Genomic DNA, 18,723 nt, shown 5'->3' on the forward strand with positions numbered 1-18,723 from the left:
AGGCTTTGGGATCAGGTACACTTGGCTTTCGTCACTACTCCAGCATAGCATGTGTGTCTGGAAAGTTAGTTAGCTCTCTGAGACATGGTTTCCCCATTTGCAAAGTGGATGATGGTGATGATGATGATTATGAGTAGATTTGTGATGACATATGGTCACTATGAGGATTAATTACGAGGATAAGGGGTGAAGGACTCAGCATGGAGCCTGACACTCAGTGTTAAAGGTTAGTGTCCCACCTAGACCAAAGCCAATCCCTTTCTCCTCACTGAACCCAGGCCCCTGCCACCGGACTGCCAAGTACTTTTTGGTCCTGTCACTTTTCCCAGGAAGACACTCTTCATATATCCAGTATGTACTACCTGTACCAGCTTCCCATCCTCTCCAATTTCTGTCCAAATTTTACCTACCTATCCTTCAAAACACAACGCAAATGCCTCCTTCTCAATGTAGTCCTTCCTGAGCTCCTCAATTGTGACTTCTTACCACCTTGCATTTCCATGGTTTGTATTTTTTCCTGCTGTTGAAGGTTGGTTTAAACATATGTACTCCTAATTTAATGCCCCATTATAATTATTGGTTTATGGATACTCCCTGTGTTGTTCTTATTTTCCCTTTAATTCCCATCCCCCATTCCCATTCTCCTCTTCCCATAGGAAGCCATACTACTGAGTTGTCAGAAAAGTCATGACGCATTTTTGCAACAAAAAAAACATAGAAAAAATACATCATGACTTTTCCTACAACCCAAAAATATATTGAATATGTATCTTTGAATTAATAAGGTTGTTGGAAAATATGTACTGTTTTAATGCATGCACGTTAGTTTACTGAAACGGATACTGAGCGATATTGTGTTCTGCTTCTTTTACTGTTTCACACTGTGTGATCATTCATGTTGCCATGGGGATTCCTACCTGTGCAGTACTCCATGACACACACTGGACACATTTTATCTACACTTTTGACAATGAACTCCTGGCCCCCGGAAATGAGTATCTTTATACATGACCCTTATGGACCTGTTTGGGAATTTTATTGAGATATACCAGGTCGGAAAATTAAGTTCACAAACTCATCCTAGAAAAAGTGCTACATACCTCATTGCTGAATATCACTATGGTCACCTTTGAAGTCCTGCCCTTGGGAAGCTATTTACCAATGTCAGTGCCTAGACCACTCTTCAAAGCAATTTTGGATCTCTTTTTCTGGAATGGCCATCAGAGCTGTTGTTGTATTACCCTTGATGTCCTGAATGTCATCAAAATGTCTTTCTTTCAATATTTCCTTTATCTTCGGGTAAAGAAAGAAGTCATTGGGGGCCAGAACAGGTGAGTAGGGAGGGTGTTCCAATACAGTTCTTCGTTTACTGGCTAAAAACTCCCTCACAGAGAGTGCCATGTGAGCTGGTGTACTGTCGTGATGCAAGAGCCATGAATTGTTGGCGAAAAGTTCAGGTCATTTTTGTGTAACTTTTTCACTCAGCCTCTTCAGCACTTCCAAATAGTAAACTTGGTTAACTGTTTATCCAGTTGGTACACATTCATAATGAATAACCCCTCTGATATCAAAAAAAGGTTAGCAACATTGCTGCAACAAGTTCGCAAACTTAATTGTCTGACCTCACGTATCAAAGAGCAGAACTTCAGGGTCACAGGAATAGGTAAACTCATTGACTTAATGCCAAACTGTTCAACAGAATGCTTGCACCAGTGTGTACTCTCACCAGAGGACCACGCTGGCCTTGTTTCCCTACATCTCAGCCAACACTTGGCTCTATCCAGCCTTCTTAGTTTTGCTGCTTTATTTAGTATAAACTGACATCTCATTGTTTTCATTTGCACCTCTCTGCTTACTAATTCATTTAATTCTTCATGGTTCTGTTTTTCTTGGGCATTTAGCTTACATAGCCTGGAGATTTTTTAATTAAAATACTAGTTTGTCCTTTTCGACTCTCTGCAAAATCCTAAATTCCTTTAAGGTAGGGGCTTATTTTTTTTTGCTCATTTTTGCACTCACTACAGTGCCTACCATCGTTCCTGAGGAAAAACATAAACCATGTACACAAAAAATAAACCAAAAGCATGGGTATACGAGTGGATAGGAATTGCTACAGAGAAAAATGAGTGTTTTGAATTCTAAATAAGTTGAATATGGTTCATCGTCTTCTTGCTAAAACCATGACTTCCCTTGACCTGGTGAACTGAAAACAGCAGCCCCCACTTACTGCCTCAAATGCCACAGTGAAGGGTAGGAGGAAGGTGCTGACGTGCTGAATTCTAAAGTGCAGAGTCTACTTTGACACAGACATGGTCTCTGGGTCAGAAGTGCAAGTTCATTCTCTTCATTACTCACTTTAAGACCTAATGGAAACTAGGCTGGCAGCTTCGTCTTGGAACCTCTGAAGCCCTGCTCTTAAATACAGGTGCAAAGCCTGTGTGGGAACACTCCCTGGGTGCAGACATTACTGTGCCCTAGAGAGTGAGCAGGCATTTCCCCAGCAGCCAGGCAGGCAGCTGTGCTTTCTATAACTTCCTGACAACGGCAGAACAACAATGGTCTCAAGCTTAATTCACCCAACCATCATGATGTATATTACAGAAGCTGCCAAGCCACACAGCCTGGTGATCAAAAACAAGGTCTTTGGAGGCAAACTGACCTGGTTAGAATTTTGTCTCTGCCACATACCAACTATGTTACTTTTTATTTCTTCTGACGACATCGGTTTCCTCATCTGCAAAATGTGGACAATAATACTGGCTTATAGGGCTATCGTAATAGTCAAAGGAAATAATGGTATGGTACTTGATAAATGGTAGCTATTTAATTATGTCTATTATTTCTCCAACTTATTCCACACTATCAAGATTAAAGCAATAGATGAAAGTATGCTGTTAATATATAAAATAAGTATGAGAAAGAAACATCTATAGCTATGGTAAATGATTCAGTGGGAGGTTTTCTCTTGCAAAATTCAATTGTAATTGTTATAGTGGGGAACACATACCATTTTAAGAAAGAACACATACCATTTTAAGAAAGAAAGATCTGGTTCTAGCCTGAGTCCCGGCCATACCACTCACTGCCTTGCTGTGTGAGCTCAAACAAGCCACTCCCTTGACCTCAAACCAGTACGGGGATAATATTATCTACTCCACAGAGATACTGTAAAAATTTGATGTGATAATAAATGTGAGCGTACTTTGCAGCCTGCAAAATAGTGTAAAACATGTTAAATACTATTGATTTCCAAAGGTTGACAGCACCTTGTTTATCATTGGCATTTAGGTAACGCTGAAAGCAATAACTTATTCCACAATTCAAAACACCAGAAGCATTTTTCTAGGGATGAAATAATGCTGGCAAAACTTTTACCTTTTACGTTATCATTGAGAGAGGTCCAACTTTTATTTAGAAGTTCGGAAATCAGAAGATTCTGTATAACATTTGAGATACAAGAAAAGGAACCCCATTTCCTTAACTTTATAAGGACTACCAAAAGAAGTCTCTCTTTTAGCACCACTGAACAATTTTGCTTCTCTAGAACAATTGTTTATTTTAATCTTAGGAAAATCATGATGCTTGTAAGTGACCTGGTTTCCTTCTTTTTGTTAGCTGCTAGAAACCTCAGACTGAAAGCTGAGGTCACTTCTGAACGGCTGGACTACACAGCATTTTGTCTTTTGTGTTCTCACCTCTTCCCAGGCATACTTTAGTATTCCTTACACATAGTTTTCTTTGCCCAGGTTTCCCTACTTGCTCTTTTATCTTCTTGAGTAAAGAAGTTAAAAATGAAGAAACAGGACCACCTCAGTGCGTAGAGAGGTGTGAGCTGGACCTTCACTTCAGAGCCTTTTAGAGGACGGCCAGCTCCCCCGCCCCTGGGCAGCACCAAGGCCTCTCACTCAGGCTTCTTCCAGCTGCCCACCCACTTCATAGAGTCAGGGGTCTTGCATGTTCAGTCTTTACCCAAGGTGTCTCCACTGAAACTTTAATCCTCACTCTTTATCATTCCTTTGTATTGTCAGCACAGAGCCTTAATCTTCGTGTTTGGGTTTCCTTTTTTTGTTTGTTTTCGTTTTGTTTGTTTGATTAAGAACCCTTTCTTGAAACAATTACCCAGATTATTGCTCTCATAGTCTAATCTTTAATATTCTGAACACTGTTAAAACTAAATGGACTTTGACAACTTGCACTACTTACATAACAACGGTGCTTATTTTGTTTTTGGCAGTTTTCATCTCTGACCACAAACTTAGAGGGCAGAAGGTCTTGCTCTAATAAATAAACTTGGTGACCTTGACTGTAACCTTATCTGATTCAGTATATTTTAGGAAGGAGGGGAGAGGATATTTTGACTGCAAAGATCAAGTCATAAGCCTTCATTTTCTATAGGCTGTATACAAACTTTAAATTAAACTTTTTATATTGTTTCACATCTTCCATACAAGGACATTGATTTGATTAACAGTAATAATCCTAATGCTTGCATTCTTCAAACTGCTCTCAAACATAGTTTTAAAATCCAAACATTAAAAATTATTAATACTAAATGGATGAAGGTGTTCATTACCTTGATTGTGCTGATGGTTTCTTATGTCAAAAACATCAATGCTAAATGATTCAAAAATAGTAATAGTTATTGTCATTAATCATAGTAATAAAATTGAACTACCAAAACATAATATGGCATGCTTCACCATAGATGTATTTTCTTACGTGGCTTATTGTAAGAGCAACATCAATAATAAAGTTAAATTAATCTCCTACAGATGAATGCCCTTGAGGAGGTAAGGGGTTAAAGTAAATCAGGTAAAGGAAACAATATGTTTTGTAGATATCCTTGGTCATTATTCTAACAACAAAAAGGAAGCAGTATAGAAATTCAGATATAGGCCATAAGGCACACTAAAATAACTTATAATGATATAACACATATATGCATTATTTTCTCAACTTCCCCAAAAAGTAACTCCCTTGCTTACAATATAGTCTAAAATTAGACTTATGCTACTGCATTTTGGCTGTTTTTTAAATCTCTGTAGGAATATTAAAGTTTTACTATTCCTATCTGTATTAAACATTATTAGGAAAAGTGTTTAATAGTCATTTGGATTATATTAACTTCAAAAGCTTCAATACCTCTGTGAAGAGGCCAGTATATTTGTATGTTAAGGGGACCCCACAATGAAGATTTTATAGTGCTTCGTCTATTCAGAGCTATATAACCACAAAACTTGTTTCTCAAACAAGCATATATGATTTAGTCTATAGCACCTATGATTCTGATGTATATTTCTGTTTTCTACTGTTTCAATTATTCACTCTAAACACCAGAGTTGCACATGGTATGTATTCAGAATTATATTGAAGTAATTAGTGGCTACACTGTTAATAAAGATGAAGCTTTCAGAAGTAATGAATAAAGCCTTAAAAATACTTAACTAATTCATAGGAAAAAGCTCATAAGCTTTAACTGTAGATTTTGTAGATTCACCCAAAGTTTTTAACAACCAATATGAATAACTGTGTTTCTCTGTCCTTCCTGTAATGGTGAGGCAAACATCACCATCCAGTCTGTGACTAGGTTTGATTGGGAATGTCGCTTTCCTACACCCGGGGCTCAAGGGTCTGCAACACTGCTTCGGCAAAAAGTAAATTTTACTTCCCAAAAGGAAATGCACAGGCTTATAGGTGTGAAACTGCTGGAGTAAAGAAGAGGATCCTTTCTCAAAAAATGTAGAAAGACCAGAACCTGATGATATTATTTGAAACCCTAAATGTGGCCATTTCTGAAACCAAGGAGTGACTCCCAGACTTTTGCAATGGTATGAATCTGTACCCCCATTTTTTTGTTAGTTTCTTTGTTTTCTCTTTAATCCACTATGAATTGGATTTTGGTCACTAACAACTGAAAAGTTTGACTAAGATGTCAGTGTTCATTTATTTTTTTTGGTTTTGTGGTTTATTTCCTATTGTTCCGTCAGATGTCATTTAGTACATTACTTAGACCTTTAAATTTTTCTGCAGCTAATTTGCTTAAAAACTAGATAATCTTGTTTAAAATACATAAAGAAAAGCTAATCAAACATATAAAGGGCCTAAGACACTATCCTTGAAGAAAAATGTATCCGAGTCCCTCTTCTCCCCACGCTGAGAAAGGCATCCCTCTTCTCAGCTCCAAGAGCAGCACCTCCTGGTTCCCAGTGATTTACATGTCTGCAGACTCCGCAGGGACCAGAACCACCTCTTTCATCTCTGCATCCCCAGAGCCTAACCCAGTACTTATCAGGTAGTATGCCTTCAGGAAGTGCTTGTTAAACTGAGTCTTCGCATCTCATGGCTAACTACTTGCTTGGACCCAGTTGACTCGCTCACCTCCAATTCTGAGAATAGCCATTCCAAAACTTTCCATTCGCACACGCATCACACTGCGTTGCCTTCTCCTCTTACCAGAAATAATTTTGCCTCCTACTTAATTCAGAAAATGAACAAACCATGAACTCATTTGATTTCCTGGCCCTTTTCCTTTAATTCCCCCCCTTTCCAGCTTCTTCCTGCCAATGTCAGAGCATAAGGTACCCTTTCTCTTAGGTTCTGAATTTACCCCTTCCCATTTCCTTCATGGTCGTGATCTTATGCCATTTGCTATGCTCCTCCTTTCTCTTGAATAAGCGACCTCTTCCTGTTGTTAGAGCCTTTTCTGAAGCGTGGAAGTCTCTCCCATGCTTGACCCCAATATCGCTCTTTAAATTATACTGTTGAACTTCCATTCACAGCCAAACTTCTGAAAAGATCCATCCAACTGGTTTGCTCATTTTTGGGATCACTTAAACCTCTTTTACTAGGGCTCTGCCTCTCCCATTCCACCAAAATCTCTCTGAGGAAACACTTGTCAGCACTTGTACCACTCTGCAAACTTATCTCCTCCAATAATTCAACATGTGCTCAATGATTTGGGATTCTGATTCACTTCAGTTACTTGGCAATATGTTAAAATAAAAGTCGGTGTTATCATGTTTCACAAAAAAAAAGGGCGAGTCCAGTTATGGTGCTAATGGCAACAGGTGAAACAGGTGCGGATTTTGTGATGGCAGATCTGGCATCCGCGCAGGCGCGGAGAATGGTGAGCTTTACGCCTGTTCTGTACACTGTGGGAAACTCATAAAAGGAAGTGATATTATGTACAAGAATGTATCTCCAAATTATAAAAATTTTAAGACAAAATATATTTTAAAGCATATTCATATTTAGATAAATGGTAGCTGAGATAGTGTACTTAAATGGATACAAATTTGTTCTGTCATCAAAAATTTAATTTATAAAAAACAGTCACTCACAAAACACTGAAAATATTTATAAAGTATACAAATAAAAATCATTGCAGTTTTGGAGTAAAGCCCTTTGTGATCAACTGTCACCAATAAATTATAAAAATGTTAAGAAAAACAGAAAGTAGGCAGAACTTATGGTTGAAAACATCTTAGTTCTTGTAAACATGTTTACCATTCACATGGCACAAAAAATTTTTCAACAGCGACTAAAGGTTTTTGGAAATTATTGGAAATCAGAATGAAAGATTTTTAAAAAGCATTTTAACTTAAGAATTAATTATTTGATTTTTACAAATATACCCAAATTCAATATGAAGTCATTGGTAAGCAAATATCAAATTCTTATAGAATACTGTTATGAGATCAATATCCTTCAGTTTATTCAATAATGTCAGATGCAACAATAGGTGGTATATCAGAAAAACACAATTCGTTTGTGTAGGGTACATGCAGTTGACATCAGAAACCATCTTAAAGAGACATTATGAAGAATAGTGGGATCATCTTACATAGGTTATTTCTTTATTGAACCAATTCAAAATTTCCTAAAAATTTAAACCAGACCTAACATCATGCCATTAAACACATGTAGACATTTTGATACAAAATTTCAGTGTATGTACTGTCATATATGTGTTTTGGATTTAGAAGTGAGAAAGCTTTCAGAGGAAATGGTAATTAAAGAACTGCAAACTGCCCCCAATACTATCATTTCTTTGTATACATCTGCAAAAAGATTGGCCATTTTTCAAAATATCAACAAATAGAGATTAATAATGTGCAAGAAGCTATATAATTTTTAAAAACATGCTGGGCTTGCACCATAGTGCATTATTAGGTGTGACTGAAACATTTCCAAAGGTTATTAAAACACTGGATGTTGTAGAAAGTGATTTTTCAATCAAACAAATAGGTGACTGGTAAATCAAGGGATTTGGTGATACTGTTTTTCAAATCTGAACTTTTCTTTATCATATGCTAAGTTATAAGAACTCTTTCTAAAGAAGTTAAACATAGATATTTTCTTTACCTTTAAAAGTAGACATTTCAGCTAAATTTTAAAATTTATTTTATTTTATTTGCAAAAGAGTGGAAAGTATATGAAAATATATTCTCTGAATGAGCAAAAATCAACAAAACCTGAATTCTCAGAGAAGACAAGATTATGGTTTTTTGATTTACATACTTCTCCATAGTTCTCATAAAAAGATTGATATTCAATTACGATTCTAAAATGTGTATTATTTTGATTGGATGTAATATTATTAAACCTAAATTTACACTTTGAGAACAATAATTTGAACAAAATGAAAGAAACTTCAGAGCTATCTTTAAAAGAAATAAATATTTAAAAGGAACAATTGAAGATGTGCATAAATTGTATAGGTGATGCAAACATGACTCTCAGATTTTAATTTTAGTTAAAACATAAAATTTTTTATGGTTGAATCACCTTTATACACTTTCACTCTTTATTTAATACAATCTTCATAATAATGCTCCTTGCATTTCATGACTATTACATGGTATATGAATTTAGTTTGTACAGTTATTATAACAATTCATGTTCTATTCTGAATTATGTTAAAATATTTTGGAGTTGGAAGAGAGGGTCACAAATAGCAGAAATTGTTAACCAACTCAACTGAATTTAAAGACCATGGTTCTATTTATTCACACAAGCTAAGAGACAGAGGATGTGGTATTGATTTATAATTAAAATATTGTGTTTATAATTCACATATTAAACATTAACTTATAGGTCCAAAAGCTTTATTGTTGTGGAACATTATGCTGATACTATTGTTTGGATGATATAATGGAATCAGTATGTTACTTTATGAAAATCCTCTCTTAATATTAAAAAAACCACTTTCTTGTCAAATGTTAACATGAAATGTCTTCTAAAACCTCTTGCATGCTTACTTTGGATCAACTGGAGAATTCAACACTACAAGTTAAAAGTAATCTGAGGCCACCCACAAACACATAAACTACACACACACACACACACACACACACACACATACATGCATACACACAGATACACACACACATTCATTTTGGGATGCCACACTTGAAATGCTTAATATTTCATGATTCACTGGGTCCATTTAAGAATATAAGGAATATTATAGGTTCTTTCCATTCATTCCAGATAAATTATACACACACATACACCAGCCTAAAGCCTAATACTGGACCTCTTGGGAGAATGAGCCCCAGGTTAATCAGTTTTCCCTTTAAAAAAGATTATTTTCCCTCTGTGGTCCTCAAAAGAGTATAAGACATGGCTAAGTTTTGTTTTGTCTTATTTTGTTTTGTTTTGTTAGGGTTCTGAAATTCTTTTAATACTTCTGCTGTTGTAAAGTCACTCTAAGACATCAGCCACTCACTAGTGTTGGACCCTTATTCCTGAAAAATTCATGCAATGATACTGGCCAAACTTACATAGAAATGCACATGAGGCCACCCTTCTAGCCTGCTCTATTCCTTTGGTCTGTTTCCTCAGCTATGTGATCCGATCTCCGAGGCTTCTGGACAAGTGGGTATTCGGAATAACTAAACTAAAAGACTGTCCTATGCATGCGGCAGAAACATATTTTAACAATTTCTCATGCTCAACACAAACTGTAACTATACAGCTGTGGAGGTAGCTAGGAGCTTCTCGCTCTAACAAGAGCAAGAACGACTATTACTAATACAAATAGCATTGTTCATAACCAGAAAGCAATTCTATTTCAACACTTTCTCACATCTTATGACTGATCACATTGTTAAAAATAAAAGTGGTCGTTAAGAGACTAAAAACCCCAGTAACTCCTCTGCTGTGGTAGTGAGATGAGCACTGGGTCGGGCATCAGAAGATCCAACTCTGCTGCTCACCTGTGGCCAGAAGCAAGATCATTAAGCCCAAAAGTCTATTTCCTCACCTGTAAAAAAGCATAACACCACCTCACTCACAGAGCCCTGGAGAGATTGAAAGGAAGTGACTGACCCTGCCTTTCAACCCCTGTGTCTAACCACTTTCTCGACCTGCATCCTATGTTCTGCTTGCACCAAACTCCTTGAGGTTCCCTAACAGTGCCCCCTTCATGTCCCCTTTCTTTTGAATGTCACCTTCCTCTGTGTACTTGGATAATAAGTTTTTGTTAATAAACACTCAAGGAACCCCTCCCTGACCACCTCCAAGTTGAATCAGCTCACCCTCTAGGCTCCAAGATTGACCAGTACAAATCTTTATTTTAATATTTACCTGTTTATTGGCGCAACTCCCGACCACACTCTACATTCCCTGAGGTCCTAAACCATGTATGTGTGCCATCTCATCATGTGTACCTAGCACAGGCCTAACCCAGAGCAGAAGGAAAAACCCGAATGAGTGATAAAATGCATACATGACACATACAGAAACATGGGGCATAGTCATTTGTGCTACAGTAGGGATTCAGTTCAGGTTAACTGGGTCCAAAATTTAAACCCTTAGAGGTGATGGGTCCTTTGCTCTCCATGATATCACTTTGATTTTGTGATTTAAACTCCTGAACAATAACTGCTAGTGGTCCTGAGATATGTTTTATAAAGAAAACGAAAAACATCATCAAATGAACTCCACATATGGCCAGCACATTCTGTTAAGAATATTTTATCTTGTTTGTATTAAGTTAGCATCAAGGTCTTTCAGCTTACAAATCCCATGAAACAGGCAAAGTGATACACAAAACTCAATATCCCACAAAGCTAAATTGTAAGCATGCTTTGCTCAAGTTTCAGTGTGCTCATTGAATCCAATTGCTTAGCAGTAGTATTTGAAAAGTTATACACACTTCCTGCTGTTGGTCAGCTTGATTCTTTATTAAAACAATTATATCTTCATGCCAAAAAGTATATGTTTCAAATAACAGTAAATACATAGAAAGAAAACTGATTCCAAATAGTCATTTTCTGTAGCTAAAAATTACAGAACACTACTCCCATCTTGCCGTAAGTTATAATTAGAACCGTTCAAAGGAACAAAAAATAGCAATAAAGCAAGAAACAAATAAACCTTAAGAGAGAATCACAGTACTTCTAGGTATAAACAAATGCATCACTGAGGTTCCTGAGTTAGGGAACAACTTGACAACAGAGGCCGACTGCAGGCAGATGATTATGTCGCAGAACTGTGCAGGATAGAATTTAAAGAGAAATTAGAGTCGGGTGAGCAATTAGGTTAAAACTCTCCAGACACCAGGGCTGTGGGGGCATGTGCTCCCCGATAGAGCTGAAGGAGCTGTGTTTATACTGCCACATGTCCAGACCTTGGAAAACTCAACTTTCATGTGCTTTTGAACACAGAATGATTATCTTCACTAATAATTTCTGTAGTGAGGGTACATTTATATTTTACAACTCGCTTTACCATCACTGATACTGTTTTCCTTACAGGCCTCATTCTTACTGATGGCAAAACAAACAAACAAAAAAATCTTTTAACTTGCCAATTACAGGGAAACTTTCTTTTTCCTCTTTCTTTTTCCCACAACCATACTGTCTGTGTGAAGAGGCGCTTCTGCTTCCTTTATCCCCTGGGTCCTCTCTGGTATCTGCTGAGATGTCCTGCAGTCTTTCCACTCTACTGGGACCCTTTGCAGGTGACACTGACCACTCTGGCCTGGTTCTCATGGTGTCAGGCTGGCACCCACTGCCGATGACCACGGAGCTTGCTGTTTTCTTGGTGGGGAAGTCCCTACATTTGGCACCCTCCAGTACTCCCCCCGCCCCTTTGGTCCACTGGTCTTTGCAGAATGGAGACAGTGGAGAGAAAAAGGGAAGACGAGCTTCGGCTGCTTTCTCTGCTGTGCAGTGCAGTATGTGGGGCTCTGCCGAGGGACCCTTAGCCTCCCTGTGAGCCAGGGGCCCACCCCCGTCATGTTGGGCATTTTGCCGTGAAAATGGATCTGCAACCTCACCAGGCTTTTCCCAAGTAATTGGGGTATCGGCTGTCAGTGTTCTTGAATTCAGACAAATGGGGTATTTTACTCTCCTCTCCTAGTTTCAAGGTGTCAGGATGTGGAAGTGAGGTATTCTGTCAGCTTTTTGACCTTCAGCCCTTTCAGTGATTCTCTCTAATGCTGGGAGAGTCACTCCTTCCCATATTGTGGGAGCTTTGTATGTTCTGGCCTGTGCTCTGCTCTGCTCTGTTCTGTTCTGCTCCATGATCCCCACTCCAAGCTTTGATTCATAAGAAATCATAACATAGGCCCCTCTTTTTTTTCTTTCTCAAAAAAGAATTTATTTTGTCTGTTTTTGTTTTTTTGCAAACAAAAGGTGCATACTTCAACATTACCATCTTACTACAGATGTGACAAATTCCATTCTATTCAATGCCAAATGATGACCCTGTTGTTCTCAGCTACGTCTGTCCTTCCCTATAAGTAATCGATGATATTGATTTAATGATTTGGTAGAATCAAGGAACAAGTAGGAACTTGGAATTATAAGGAATTTAGATATATCATTTTAATATGTCCCAAATATCGTCAATGTGCATGTCATGTCCAAATATACAATTCCAAATAATTCATTTCAATGAATTTATTTATTTATATTATATTAAGGTTTAACTCAAGCCATTCTTTTTTTCTTTTCTTTTTTTTTTGACACGAGCCATTCTTAATGGTTTCACTCATCAGAGAAAACAGTATAGAAATTATGATCACAGATCCTTTCTCACAAAATTAAAGAATCCAAAATCTACTGACCTGAAAGAATTTTCCATTGTCAATGAATGGGGAAATGACTATAACAGAATATTATGGTTTCTTGTAGGAAGACAACTCATGGCCCAAATAGCACATATTCAATTTTCACAAAGATGAGTCTACATTAGTAATATTGAAGGTAATTTAAGTCTGAACGATTCCCAAATGAAATCCTAAATAGCAATTTACACTGAGGTTGTCATAATCTTCCCTCTCTGGAGGAAATAATTGATCAAGCCAGGTAGTCCAATCAGAGGATATAATAAAAGCTAACATGATGAGTGTGCCTAGTATGTGTCAGGAAATGATCTAAGAGCATTACATGTATTATTTCATTTAATCTTCACTGTAATCTTTCAAACTCAGTATATTCCTTGCCTTGGATATTACAAATTAGAAAATGGAGGCACAAAAAGTCTAGGTGGCTTTCTCCATATTACTCAATGAATTAGTAGTCGAGTCAGAATTTACATCCAGGGAAAATCACTCCCTAGTCTTTACCTCTAACTACTATCCTATACTGCCTTACAAGTAAAGGGAAAGTAAGGGCACTGAATTTAAGATACAAAAAGAAAAGAAGTAGGCACAAAGACTGTGTTATCTTTCCAAGGACAAAAGAAGGGACAGAGATTCCATATTTAGAGTTGGCATGCATAATAATTCCCAGAGCCATATGTTTCAAATGACCCAATCATTGGGTCTTTCATTTCTGATCATTTGACATTTTTAAGCATGAATCATCTAATGAAAAAATTACAGGGCTTTCTTTTGAACACATTGTTTATTTGTCACCAAGAGACCTCAGAAATACTTTAAACAAATTCCTTCTATAAAGGAAAGACTACATACCCTCATGAATGGCATAATCCAAAAATAGAAATTATTTAAAACAGCTCTAACACCTTTTCTAAATTTCCTACATTGTGAAATGACAGCAGTGTCTCCCTTTCAACACTGCCTTCCAGTCAATGTAAAAAGAAATAAACCATCCCCACATGCTCATATTCGGTGTTTACTTTTCCATCAGTCATCTAAAATGGGACGCAGGAAAAGGGATGTGTCTGTCTCTTTTAGAGAGAGAAGAAAAGTGAAGGAAAGAAAATCTAATGCAACAAGAGAGTTGCCAGATTTGGAACTGATTGAAAGAGTTTTGTGTCACCAAACATTTTTCAAAGACCTATCAATCTGCAACTCTTTTTATAAACCAACCTGTAATGACTGGTGTTTCCACACATTTTCTTCACACAGTTGCTTCTGAGTTTGACAGTGCCTTTGATTTGAGAAAGAATTTCAAACTTTAGATGATCACACAGAACCTTTTGGCATCATGGAAAAGAATATTTAGATCATAGAGGCTTAAAGGAATGTAAGCTAGAGTTCCAAGTAGTTTAAACTTTCATTACAGAGATGCCGAAAACCACATTGCCATGCTTATAAGTGATGCCATTTGTAACTCTGACTAATTAAATGAGAATTAAAAAGGATGTGAAAAAGAAAAGCATGAATTAAAATTAATATTAAATGAAAAAACAAATTTTACAGTATATCAAATACTAAGATAGACCCAAGCATCATCATAATGTTCCCATTCACATCTTCTGGCATCAAGGGAAAAACCACCTTGGAAAAACCAACAAATCCTGAAAATAACAGAAAAGTGCCAGCACTAACAGTGGTGTACTTAGTAATCCCTGGGAAAATTCAAAGAAAGAAGAGTAATGAAATTTGTCACCTGCTGACTGGTTACTGCTGCTCAGAAAACAAAGAGTACAGCAGACCCTAGGGTTCAGAATGTACAGCCAGAAGAGAACGGAATTCCTAACTGCAAAGTAACTGACTCCATTATGAATATCAATACCATCCCTTCTTCCCCACTCCCAAACCATTGGTTCTCAAAAATTTAGTCCCGGGCCGGCCAAGTGGCGCGTTGGTTAAGAACTGGTTGGGATGCCATCGGGCCCCGGTTCAGATCCCATATATGAGGGGCAGTCACACTGCCCTCCACAGCTAAGATGCTGTACAACAGCTCAACCTGGAGCTGGGCTGCCGTGAGTCGCCGGCAATGGTGTAGGCTGAAGCCCCTGTGGCAGTGGGTTGCCATGGGCTACCGTGTGTAGCCAGCAGCTACCATGTATAGCCAGTGTGAGCGGCCAGCAGCCACAGTGAGTGGCTGTCCAGAAGCCGGCGACTGATCTGCCTCGCCCAGGAAGAGCGCAATGATGGTGCCAACTTGGGCCAGTGAAGCAACGTCCTCCACAACTAGACTGAAGAACAAAAAGGAAAGACTTGTCTGTTCCCCTTCCCCCAATTCCCCAGCGCTGTTCCCATCCCCCCAATTCCCCAATTAAAAAAAAATCTAAAAAAAAAAAACAATTTAGTCCCCAACCAGCAACATCAATATCATCTGGGAACTTGTTAGAGGTGCAAATTCCCAGGCCCCACCTAAGAACAGCTGAATCAAAAATTCTGGGGATGAGATTCAGTGATCTGTGTTTTAATAAACCCTAAAGATTATATCAATGCACACAAAAGTTTAAGATCTGCTGCCTTAAACATCACAACATAACCAGTAAAGACTAGAGATGTCTTTCTTCAGTCTGTGAATCCTATAGTAATAACAGCCAAGAGTTACTGAGGGTTCGGGGCCAGCTGAGTGGCTCAGTTGGTTAAGAGCTTGCTCAAGAGTTTGAGCTCTGAGCAACAGCAGTTCAATGAATGGCCTGAGCTGAGCTGCTGCTGAGCTGCCAACAGGTGGCAGGATGGCTCAGCTAAAAAAAAAAAAAAAAAGAGTTACTGAGGGTTTCTAAACATTCTTTGTGACATATTACTTATAATTGCTCATTTAAAGCTTATGGCAATCCCGGAACTACTACAGCCATGCAATTCTATTGGCTAGACAAGGCACAGTGAGACTAAGTTACTAAAAAACAGTGCTACTATGAGAAGTCTGTTGTCTTGAATGTGTATCTACCAATAGCAACAGAGGCATAAACAAACATAGGAGGCCTGAAAAGAGGGTTTTCATGGACCTTTACAGCAACTTTATCTGGTAAAAATTTTCATAAATTTTTGAAATTTCTTTGAAAGTCAAATAGATCAAGGTCTAGTTTTTTCATGAATCATTTCTTGAATTGGCTCCATTCTGATATCCTTCATTATGATCCAGAATGGGAGCAGGACTGCGTCCAGATAGCCAGAGGCACTGAATAGTTTTGGTAACAAGATGACAGATACTGCAACCAAATGGTCGAGTCTGAACTGCACATAACTCAAAAACTCACTTTCATCCTTGCTCCAATCACACAGCCTTATGTAACCAATAGACAGTCTTAGCACTAGTGGACAAAAAAACAATAAAAGATTTCAAGATATAAAACATGATTGTATCTAACTGTGTAAATGACAGCTAAAATCAAGAAATAAATAGCAATCTCTGTTTCGTTATGTAGTTTTATTACGTCATTTCCAGTAACCCAGGCTTGAAACCTTGATACCTTCTTGAGCATTCCTCTTTCTTCACCCTTTCATCTAAGAAATCATCAAAGTCTAAAATTATTTCATTCAGACTCTTCTGTGTGTCACTTTCTTTCCAACACAACTTCAAGCTCCTTATCTCAGGCCTTTATCTTCGCATGGTACATTACCGCAGTGGTATCCTAATCTCCTTTTCCCTTATAATTACATGGAGACCACTGTCAAATGAAGCCACTTTTATTATGATGCTCCCTTGGTCACAACCTATCAAAGATACTTCATTTCTGAAAATGTAAAGTCCAAAGTCCTTAAACAAAAATATAGGCATCTTCACTGTCTGGCTTCACCTTTACCTCCAACTATTTCTTTATGTGAATCCTAGACCTGAATCACAGTTCTATAATCAGTGTTTCTAAAACATGTCATGAATGTTCCAGCAACTCTTTTCCATCCATCTCCACAGCTTCAGAAAAAAGATAATAGATATAAAATGTCAAAGTGAGAAAAGACATTATGACAGAGAATAAATTAAAGCCTGTTTATTATCCCGGATTTCATTATACATCAGTGCTTCCAATTTTATTATTATGCTATGTTGAATTTACAATAGCTAGGAGGAAATAATGTGTCTAAAAGTTTAACATAGGTCTCTGGTTAACCTATACAGCAGCATTTGAATTAAATATTAATCTAGTGCTATTCCAGATACCAAGGGTAAACATATTTATAAAGGAAGACAGCTTCTACTCCAGATGTGAAGCAGACAGCCTTCTTCCTCTCTCCACGGAACTATCACTAGAGCCAAGGTGCCTGAGATTTGACCAAATTAATTGCTGAAGGAATAGAAATCCTATTTGTCCTTGTGAAATAACCCTGTAACTACCAAAAAAATTCAACTGAGCCGTTCAAATAAAACTATTTAAAAACTAACAAGAATCACCAACATTTAGGAGAAAACAACTAAGTGTTAAAAATGTTCAAAACAAAACTAATCCCTAAGAAATAAGAATTTCTGAAATTAACAGAATGTTTAAAAGGATTATAATCATTATAATCGACAGGACTAAAGAATATATTGCATTCTTTCAAAAAACACTGTTCAGTTTTAGTCAAGATGGTGGGGTAGGTAAACACTGTGTTTGCCTCCTGCAATGACCACATCAAAATTACAAGTAAACTATAGAGCAAGCATCATTGAGAGTGCAAGGACTTAAAAACCTATTTGAAGAAATAATGATAGAAAACTTCCCTAACCTGGCAAAGAAAATAGACATACAAGCCCAGTTAGCACAGAGTCCCAAAAAGATAAATCCAAAGAGGCCCACACCAAGGCACATCGTAATTAAAATGCCAAAGCTTAAAGACAAAGAGAGGGGGCCGGCTGAGTGGCTCGTTGGCTAAGAGTTGGCTTGGGAGCACAAGCTCTGAGCAGCAGAGCTGCCCATTCAGTTCCCACATGGGCCAGTGATGCTGCGCCCTCTACAGTTAAGGTTGTGAACAACAGATCGACCTGGAGCTGGACTGCCGTGAGTCACCGGTGATGGCATAGGCTGTAGTGGGGCTGCAGTGGGCTGCCGTAAGCTACTGGGAGTGGTTGGTAGCCAGCATGAGCTGCCAGCAGCCGACTTGAGCTGCCATAAGCCACTGTGAGTGGCCGTCCACTGGCCAGCGACCGATCTGCCTCACCCAGGGAAAGAGCAATGATAACACCAACATGGGCCAGTGAAGTGACGTCCTCCACAACTAGACTGAAGAACTAAAGGACAGCAACTTGTCTGTTTCCCTTCCCCGATTCCCCAACGCTGTTCCCTCCCCCAATTCCCCAATAAAATCTTTTTTTAAAAAAAAAGGAAAAAAAAGAGAGAATCTTAAAAGCAGCAAGAGAAAAGCAGTTAGATACCTACAAAGGAGCTTTCATACAACTGTCAGCTGATTTCTCAACAGAAAATCTGCAGGCCAGAAGGGACTGGCAGGAAATATTCAAATTGATGAAAAGCAAAGACCTACAACTAAAATTACTCTACCCAGCAAAGCTATCATATAGAATCAAAGGACAGATAAAGAACTTCCCAGATAAGAAAAAGCTAAAGGAGTTCATCACCACCAAACTAGTATTACAAGGAATGTTAGAGGGACTTCTTTAAGATGAAGAAATTTTATTTATATATATA

The 18,723-nt window shown here is 37.9% G+C and overlaps 1 protein-coding gene across 5 annotated transcripts in view; it reads right to left on the minus strand.

Moving 5' to 3' along the window:
• SUGCT (succinyl-CoA:glutarate-CoA transferase) overlaps positions 1–18,723 on the minus strand; it is a 798,083-nt gene that overhangs the window by 350,949 nt on the left and 428,411 nt on the right. Inside the window, exon 13 of one of the 5 annotated variants that reach the window (XM_019653839.1) lies at positions 11,362–11,497. The exons of the other annotated variants lie outside the window; for them this stretch is intronic. Coding sequence (XP_019509384.1) covers positions 11,384–11,497 — 114 coding nt within the window. The 3' untranslated portion in view covers positions 11,362–11,383. Of the gene's footprint in view, positions 1–11,361; positions 11,498–18,723 lie in introns of those variants that run through there. 5 annotated transcript variants of the gene reach the window in all.

This window comes from Hipposideros armiger, unplaced genomic scaffold, assembly GCF_001890085.2.
Source record: "Hipposideros armiger isolate ML-2016 unplaced genomic scaffold, ASM189008v1 scaffold_208, whole genome shotgun sequence".
In the NCBI taxonomy this organism is placed as follows: domain Eukaryota; kingdom Metazoa; phylum Chordata; class Mammalia; order Chiroptera; family Hipposideridae; genus Hipposideros; species Hipposideros armiger.